This window comes from Anopheles maculipalpis, chromosome 2RL (genome assembly GCF_943734695.1).
Source record: "Anopheles maculipalpis chromosome 2RL, idAnoMacuDA_375_x, whole genome shotgun sequence".
In the NCBI taxonomy this organism is placed as follows: Eukaryota; Metazoa; Arthropoda; class Insecta; order Diptera; family Culicidae; genus Anopheles; species Anopheles maculipalpis.
In genome coordinates this window covers 24705707-24715250 of record NC_064871.1, presented here as the reverse complement: position 1 = coordinate 24715250, position 9544 = coordinate 24705707, and the positions used below count along the sequence as shown (strand labels likewise).

The window sequence follows — 9544 nt, the reverse complement described above, 5'->3', positions numbered from 1 at the left end:
CGAAGATCTTTTTTGTAATTTTGTAAAAACGCTTAAGCAATCTGCCTGCTTTTCGTTTGACATGCCGTGAACGGTTCATAAGCCTGGTACACCAACGTATTCTCAAATCGAGCAAATTTATTGCAAATACGCTACGCAAAATAGTTCTCCTTGAATTAATCACAGCACATGTAGTATTACTATTCCCGATTCGCAATGGGAAGAAGAAGGCGAAGGAAACCTTATATTAACAATAGTAAACCGAGCTGTTTTCAATAACATTTGCATACGTATCGCTGTACCGGATTTAAACGCTAACAATGTAAGCACAATGTTATTAAAATGCACAAACAAATGTACAATCCAATCGAATCGTTTGTGTGCCGTGCCGTGAAATGAACACTGGCCCCTATCATGATTTAACCCCGACCTCCAGTAGGCCTCGCTAGGTCCTGCTCATTCAAAATCCATTCAGTAATAGCCATTTTTCGGTTTGAGACGAGTGCGAGTCTTTCGATTATCTTGCTGAGATTGGTAACATTCCGACCCAATAAGCACCACTCAACGAGACGTCTAATTAAATCGTCCGTTTTGTGGCTTCCTTATCCTTGTCATCCTTGTCAAGTTGAACGTTCGCAGATTGCCGATTGCTTCCTGTTTGGAGCGAAAATAAAAACCACACTGTAACCTCGTTGTATCTGCAAACCTCATTACAAACAATCTTACCCACAATGAGGTTGCTTATCTGCCGCTTACATTCTCATCTTACGGTCCATCGTCTTGCGGTACAATTGTAGTACAATGCGAAAGATACGCAGATCATCATCTTCAGGCGCCCCAGGCGCTTATGTAGATGGTTCTTATCGGGTGTCATAATGACACTCGCTCAATTACGGATTTTACAATATGCTTCATCCTGTTGATAGCAAGGCTACCACTACTCTCCGATACGGACAATGTTGCAACCGGCCCATCCGGCCAGCGAGTGATCGATCATTCGCTGTTACTAATCTGTGGGTGGTCAGTGAATTGGGATACATGGTCAGTTTTCTTTCAATCGACCTATCCCAATTTCAGTCGTAAGTTATTGAGCGCAGGGAACGGAGCAGGGTAGTGGTTTGCACCGAAAAATGACCCATGGATCAAAGTCTAGCCAGTGAGAGCGTGTATGGTAATTGAAGCAATAAACCCATACTGCTGTCTCGCTGGGTACGCTGGGCTCAGCCAACCATTGGGGCGGTGGGTTTCACAATGACCGTAGGCTGCTGATGTACGACAAACCTCATTTGAAGCTTGGTGAGACATTTAAGTGTCTTTAATTGCTGCACTCGAGAGGTGACAGAAGATCGCTGTACATTAACATCAACGTAAAGCTTCCATATTCGAACTCTTTTCGGTATTGAATGTGTGACAACAATTGCATTTGATGATGATGTACTTTTACAACGCCACAATTGGATGATAAGACAACGATCAGCTGATGCTTTCGTGTGTAGTTAAAAAAAATCTGTGGTGTTGGTTGTGTCAATTTTAACGTCTGCTGAAAGATACGGAAATGACTAGGATGAGCTTACCAACGAAACCTTTGTTGGTGGGTATTATCAATTGCATCCCGCTGAAGTGTGTGTGTATCAAGCGTTTCTTATCTTTTATAGCTTGAAAGACTACTTAAACCACACTTTTATTAGACCAGCTGTATACCACTGTGAGGTGACCGGATCAAAAGACTTGCCTGAAACCATGCAAGGCACGCGTTTGAAATCTTTACCCCTTTAAAATTTCTCTCCCGTTTGTAATGGCCGAAAAGGGAGAAAAAAGGGCACAGCCCTTAACCTTCTTGGCATGCATCGTATATTTTTGGGCTTTACCCTCATATAAAACGCACCCATCTTGAAAAGCCGAATACCGAATAAAACTTGCGTTCCCGTTGTGTTTTAAAGAGCGGGAACCCTCATTGATCACGACCGTTGTCCCGTGTGCGCACACTCTGTGCGCCGGTTAAATCCACTCGAAAACGGTCGGTGTGTTTAAAAGCATTAGCCCTCAGCGAGCGAGCCTCGGTGGTGTGTAGCCACATCGGCAGAATAAACATTTGGAGAAAAAAAGCCGAGCCCAATCTCTGAACCGGACAACCAACCAACCTCGCGCGTTCGTCCGGCACCGTGCGGGTGGTTTCTTTGAGCACGTGCAATTACTCGAACGATATCTCTCGCGCGCCCCGCACTGTTAACGTGTGTGTGTGTGTGTGCACGCAAGAGATTGCCGGACGAGCTTTCTTCGGATTTCCTCCGTCCGGCAATATAATGAGGCTGATGGCGTCCGCCGCCTGGCAGTCGTTCAAATCGGGACCGAGCGCATAGAAGATATCCGAACGAGGAGCACCCACCTGACCCTAGAATGTCATACCATAGGTTGGACGTTTAACGAAGCGTAGTTTCAAGTGTAACGGCGGACGCCCTAGGTGCTGATTAATTTGACCGTTGTTTATACTCTGTGGCGGTGCAGGGTGCAACAATGTAATTTAACGAATTGCCACACTTCTTGAGCAGTATCGTGTTGATTTTTTTTCTAATCCGGTGTGTGTACGTTTCTTTCTCGTGTCTTTATTCCCTTAGTGTCATCGTGCAGCGATTACAGCAGTGATTAATCATATGATAATTGATACGCTACCGGCTGCTGCATCATGGCTTCATCGTTCGGTGTGTGGGACTATGTTGTGTTCATCGCTATGCTGCTCGTGTCCGCCGGAATCGGAGTGTATTATCGATTTTCCGGTGGCAAACAGAAGACTAACACGGTACGTATCCAGAATTTGGGTGAGAAAGTGACAACAACTCCAAAGATGATGAATATTGTTCATCCCAAAACGGTATGGAAATGAAGCTTTACACATTAATGTGGGTCATCGTGCTTTCATCGTGCTAAAAAAGACCCATTCTATGGCCTCAAAAAACATTCGGCTGACCCAACGAAAATGTTCAAATCTTCAAAACCACCAATGTGGACCGCACACCACAGCACGAAACATACCTATAGCATACCGTACATATCGTGCGATCTTCCGCTGGACTTTGGACCCTCGAACCAACCCCAGCAAACCCGACACTTATCGCGTTCTCTTTTTCCCTGCTTCCTCTTTTTCATGCTTCCCTCCCAATGTAGGAGTACCTTCTAGCCGATCGCAACATGTCGATCTGGCCGGTGTCATTTAGCTTGATGGCTAGCTTCATGTCCGCGATCACGTTGCTCGGGGTGTCGAACGAAAATTACCAGTTCGGTACACAGTTCGTGGCCATCAACCTTTCGTACGGGCTTGCCACCCCGATCGCGGCCTACCTCTTCCTGCCAGTATTCTTTCGCCTGCAAGCCTGTAGCGCGTACGAGGTAAGCAGTTGGGGACGGGCACGCGAGAAACGCTTATAATTATTCACCAATTCTACCCTATCCCACAGTATCTCGAGAAACGGTTCGGCAAAAAGACACGACTAGCGGCGTCGTTGGCTTACACCCTGCAGATGATACTGTACATGGGTATTGCGGTGTATGCGCCCGCCCTAGCCCTACAGGCCGTTACTGGGCTCGATCAGGCGTACTCGATCCTGGCGATCGGTGGCATCTGCACGTTCTACTCCACGATCGGTGGCATGAAGGCGGTACTGTTTACCGATGTCTTCCAGTCGGTGCTTATGTTTGCCGCCATTTACGCGGTCATTATTTGTGCTGCCGTAAAAGCTGGCGGACTGGGACCGATATGGGACGCGGCGTCCGAAGGTGGCCGGTTGGAGATTTGGAAGTAAGTGTCTACGTTCTTGTCGTTGTTTTCTCCCTTCTTTTAACTATGATTCTTGTCTTTTCGTTTTACAGCTTCGATCCAAACCCAACCACACGGCACACCTGGTGGTCATTGACGATCGGTGGCATGTTTACGTATCTATCCCTCTACGCCGTCAACCAGACGCAAGTGCAACGGCTCAAGACAGTGAAGAATCTAAAGTCCGCCCAGAAAGCTCTCTGGCTAAACTGGCCCATTCTTTCCCTGCTCAGTCTGAGCACTTCCTTCAGTGGGCTGGCAATATACTACTTCTACCGTAACTGTGACCCACTGCGGCAGGGCCGCATCAAGGTGCGTGATCAAACAATGCCACTGTTCGTCGTGGATGCTATGGGTGATATGCCCGGACTTCCTGGCCTGTTCGTGTCCGGTATCTTCTCCGCCAGCCTGTCCACCGTATCGGCAGCCCTTAACTCACTTGCCGCCGTCACGCTCGAAGACTACCTAAAGCCGCTGTACCAGAAGGTGAAAAGAAAACCCCTGCCCGACCTACAATCTAGCTTCCCGAGCAAAGTGATGGCATTCCTGTACGGTATGATCTGTATCGCAGTCGCTTTTCTTGCTCAAAAAATGGGCGGCGTGCTGCAGGCATCGCTCACAATTTTTGGCGTCGTCGGTGGACCACTGTTTGCGCTCTTTACCTTGGGAATGTTCACCACACGTGCCAACCAGCGGGTAAGTTCATGAGCGGGTGTCGATCAATACACTCCCATTACTATCGTATCTTCTCCTCACACTTTCTTTCTTTCTTTTTTGTTATTGTTGGCCACACAAACAGGGCGCGATAACGGGACTGCTCATAGGGCTATCATTTTCCCTCTGGATAGGATTTGGCCAGCCAAGGCCACCGCTAAAAACGCTCGACTTTTCCGTTGAGGATTGTTCCGATTTCGGAGGTTTCAATCAGACCAGCCTACCGCTCGCTATGGCACAGCGGGCCGCCGAACCACGCGACGATTCCGACTACTTCTATCTGTACCGATTGTCTTATCTGTGGTTTAGCGTGCTCGGCTATCTGGTGACGTTCATCGTAGGCTACGGCACCAGCTTATTATTGCGCTGGCGCGGTGCTCAGGGCACGGAGCGGATCTACCTCGACGAGCAGCGTAACTACATCAATACTGACCTGTTTTCACCCCCGGTTGCCCGTGCCATGAAGCAACGGATGGCCAAGTTCATCGAGAACGGTGGAGATGTGCGTATGACCTCATTGGAATGTTCGAAATGATGGTTGCACACACCGTCCACCGTCCAGTTTTCGATCATTCCCGCTAACCATCCTGCCACTAGTGTACTAATTCCGTTTTTCTTTCTTTCCCGCTTACTAACGACAACCCCCGATTTCCCGACTCGCTCACTGGTTGTTCGGTTTGCCTGCAACAGATCGATGCTACAACAGCGCGGCAACATTCGAGCAGTGTGGACATTCCGGCGACCGATAAGCATGGCAGCGCAAGTCCCCTCTAATGCTGCTGCGGGATTGTAAACGCATCTTTCCCCCCCTCCTCTAATATCCCACCTACATCCCTTCCCAAACGGCTGTGGTGGATACTGATGACGGTCCACTCATCCAAAAAATCGCTCACAAAGCGTGTTCGCGGCGGTGTGTGTGCGTTTATTCGATCCTTTAAAAGGATCACGACTTAAGCAACAACAACAAAAAACCTCCACGCACGTGAAAACCGATCCCCGACGTCGGTTGTGGTGCATGCGCGCTCTTGGGACTGCAAAGTGCAACAAAAGTTCTAACAAACAAATCAAGTCTTCCAATAAAAATGTACGCGACCTACTATCCCGTAAATACCAAATAGAAAGGAAGGAACAAATTGTAGGAACTGTTATACATAGAGAGCGCGAGAGAGAGAGAGAGAGAGAGAGAGAGAAAGAGAGAGAAAGAGAGAGAAGGAGATATAGAAGCACAACGATCGTTGTTTGTGTCCCCGTTGGCTTTAATGCGGAATATTTCCTGCAGCCGTAAAAGCAACGACCTCTGAGACAAATAAAATTAGGTAGTAAATTAGGCGACAGCAATTTAGGAAGCCGCAGTAGAAGAGGCAAACATTGCACACGAGCGTACTTCATAGTTTTGTTAATTGTTTTGTTTCATAGCGCTGTAATTTAATGTGAACGATTAATTGTATATGTGATACGATACGATGTGTATAATAGTGCGGTAACTGAGTTGCGAAAGTCTGTATGTATCTGTGTGCAGCAAGGATGATCGTGGAAGCAAGCTAGGCAGTATAGTAGGAAAAATAAATCAATCTACACAAATCGAAGCTTCGAATTTGTATGGGAAATGAACAGTTTTATGCTTCAAGCTTTATTAGAAATCGGTGTCAGTGAGCAGAGACAGCGAAAAGCACTTGGTGCTCCAACAAGTCTGCATCCGGGAACGTTTGTCGAAATTAGTGTATACGTGCGTTCAGTGGATTAAGTATCCGGCCGACCATTAGTGCCAGATCTAGCTCGTTGTCTAGGATGCAGAAAAGGAATGGATAGTTGACGGCAAGCTCGACCGGGTTCTTGTAGAGTGAAGTAAATCCTGCAAGGAGAGCAAAACATTGTAAGCCAAAGACACGCATATTCGTGACAAATTGACAGATAGCGAAACACTGAAGCACGCCAAACGAATGAACAGGGCACCCAATAGCACTATTGCATTACCGAATGCATGCGCTTCGGCCGCAGTGGCAGTACCAACGCCCAATGCATATGGCAATTATAGCCATCGGTCATGCAGAAACATAATGCTACGAAAAAGGGCCCCCGATAGTAGTGTGCCATTCGTTTGTTATGCCGTGTGTTACATAATTACGCTTTAGCTGCTGCAGCGAATGTGTGCGAATGTTCACGTTGATCGATTGTTCGATGTGCTTCGCGTATACGGTGGGATCTTCCGTCATGAGGGAGAAGTCAGCCCGGGACGGTTCAAAGATATCGTTAACACCCAACTGTGGAAGCAGAAAAACAAAACCCAGTACGTAAAGAGGTCACAATCCGAATACCAAACACTGCATGCTTACGTTTTGCAGATCACTCGTCAGTATGATGTTTCCTTTGAGATTAAACTTCGGCACGATCGTTTTCACCCAGGTCGGGCTCATCTGATCCGTCACCTCCCGAAGGCTCGGTACATTTTCACCGATCTGCAGCAACTTCATCACATTGCTCAGCCCAAACTCGTAGTCCGGCAGTATGATGAGTAGCTTGTAATCGTCCGAATCCAGCTCCAGCTCGATAACGGTCGACTGGAGTCGTTCAATGTACGCATACTTTAGGATCGTGTTGTACACCTTGTACGGTACCTTCACGATATCAGTTTCAGTCAGATAAAAGTTGTGCTCGATCGTATCGTCCAGCAAGCGGTACGCATCCGGTTGCTGAAGGAATGGATTCTTGCGTACCGTGTTGTCAGCTGCTCCGGGCGATAGAAACCCAGCCGTAGCCAGAATTGGTGGTGCACTGGTCGTTACGTCTTGTAGCAAAAAGTTTTGCAAAAACCGTTGATGACCTATGATGTCGATTTCTTCCGGTTGTCGCTTTAGGCGGAGCGATCGTCTTCGTTGGGGTGAGTTGGGATTGCGTCGATGGACCAAACGTTGTCCACGTTTGCGAAGGTTTCTACGGCGCTTTTCACCACCGCCCGTTTCTTCGGTAGGTTCGTCGCCTTCCACGGTTGTGGGTTGTTCAGAAGTTTCTTCCGTTGTTTCTGCTTCTGTTGTAGATTCCTCTGTTGTTTCTGTTGGGATGGTGGTGCTGATATCTGGCTCAACACTTTCTTCTGTGCTCGGAGATGCTTCCGTAGTTGTTGGTACATCTTCCTCAGCACTCTCCTTCGTTGATTCATCGGGGATGGTTGTGGAAGAATCCATCGATTCGGTAGAATTTCCCATCACAGTAGTTGCATCGGATGTCGTTTCTTCCAGTTCCATTTCGGATGTGGTTGAGGGCATTGTGGTTGTAGTGGTTGACATTCGCATTTCGGGAATGTTTTCCAAATCGTATCCATAAAATTTAAGAACCGATTCATACTCGGGCCTAACGGGTGAATATGTGAATTACAATATAGAACAAAGACTGATTGGTTTGCAAATAATCTTCCCTCTTTAGAAGAGTTATTCCCAAATCGATGCTCTTTAAGCTCACGTGTGTGCCTACAAGAATACTCACCTTATCGTAATATTTTCACTACTCAAGCTAAGCCCATTCAACAAATTTTCCCTTTGGTAGAAATAGCTTCGCAGTCTGCGATGGATATCCCTGTATCCGACACGCAACACATCCTTATCGTATGGCACGACCAGCTGTTCGTGCAATTCCGCCGCACTCTGCCCTGCCGATCCTTCATAAAGAGCCACCAAAATACTTGCTAGGGCGCAGGGCGAAAACGCAATATTGTTCCTATTCCCTTTCGAATGCTGATGAAGCACACGAAACCCGAGATGATTGGTTTTGTCGATCATCGCCTCGAGTGGGGTCACCTTTTGACGGAACTCCTGCTGCTGCGCGGGTCCAGCAGGAGCCGCCTTTTGTACCGGCGCCGTATTGTAGCTTTCATCCGTCCCAAAGCTTAAACTATAGAACTGAGCTTTAACCGTTGATTTTTGACACAAGATCGCAACCACCGCGATCACGATCGCAGCACTAATGGATTTTTTGTACTGCCCCATGGCTGCTTCACTCATACACACCGAAGATCCTCGCGTTCAAGTTTGAGATCAACGACCACGATCACGTTGAATAGTAAAAAAAATTCTTTCGCTCGATTAATCCACCTTAATCACCACAGCAGGAGATGATCGCACATTATTACTCGCGACTCATCAATCTCCTCCAACACACATCGCGAACAAGTTTTTTTTTTCCACTGAGATCCGGACAACAGGCGTCGCAAGACGCTTCGCGAAACACGTTCTACAATGGACTAACTTGTTTCGCGCCCAGATGATCTTCTTTTATAATTCATGGCAAAATAAAGAATGCGAAGTAGCCGAACGGCGACGGAATCCCGCCTTTTTCGTTGGCGAACATGGCGTATTATGCACGACGAAGACGCACCTTTAGCGCCACGTTCTCGTGCGTCTTCCACATTTCCTTTCCGATTCCGAGTTGTGTTTCATCCGTTCTTCGCTTTAGTTGCTCTGAGTGTGTTATGCCCACGGCGATGGACCCCAACAATAACAGTGAAAACACGCGAGCACAAAACGTTATGAATCATATCCGAATCATGGTGGGGCAGAATCGATTTTAGAACCATTTTCGCATTGGCGTTCGGTAGGCTTTTTGTACAGTCATTCAGTAGTGTTGGAGGGAAATTCGTCACAGGAACGCAGTCTGAAAGAAGAGCTAGAGCTTGTCTTTTGCTACGAATATTTACGTTCGGTAATAGATATCGATTAGCAGATTCGATATTTTCATGGGCTTTTTGATGGTCATGTTTACAGGAGTGATAGAAATTATGAAAATTTGTTGATTCATTTCTAATCAAGTACCTTGTCCTACATTTTAAATGACCTACATTTTGCTGATCAATTACAATTTATTTTAATCAATAGAAACATTGCAGTATCACCAATCTGATTGCTAAACCAAATAACTCGATAAATACCATAAAGATCACATAACAGTGTTATATAAATATAAATGAAAAATGTATTATGATGTTACATTTTCATCAGGGATCATCCGCCGTCTGACGTTCTTTTGGTGGAAATAGAAACGAAATATTTA

The 9544-nt window shown here is 46.7% G+C and overlaps 2 protein-coding genes across 2 annotated transcripts; one reads left to right on the top strand and one right to left on the bottom strand.

Annotated features, from left to right (window-relative positions):
• Positions 1-2658: 2658 nt before the first annotated feature.
• LOC126559785 (putative sodium-dependent multivitamin transporter) lies at positions 2659-5278 on the top strand. Its single transcript, XM_050215959.1, has 6 exons — positions 2659-2776; positions 3142-3363; positions 3432-3772; positions 3844-4486; positions 4590-5006; positions 5195-5278. Exons 1-6 carry the CDS (start codon positions 2663-2665, stop codon positions 5276-5278), a joined length of 1821 nt encoding a protein of 606 aa, XP_050071916.1. The 5' UTR covers positions 2659-2662.
• Positions 5279-6219: 941 nt separating this feature from the next.
• LOC126557520 (uncharacterized) lies at positions 6220-8484 on the bottom strand. The gene is made up of 4 exons (XM_050213320.1): positions 7985-8484; positions 6838-7852; positions 6630-6765; positions 6220-6356 (listed from the first exon to the last, which is right to left on the bottom strand). Exons 1-4 carry the CDS (start codon positions 8482-8484, stop codon positions 6220-6222), a joined length of 1788 nt encoding a protein of 595 aa, XP_050069277.1.
• Between the last annotated feature and the right edge of the window lie 1060 nt (positions 8485-9544).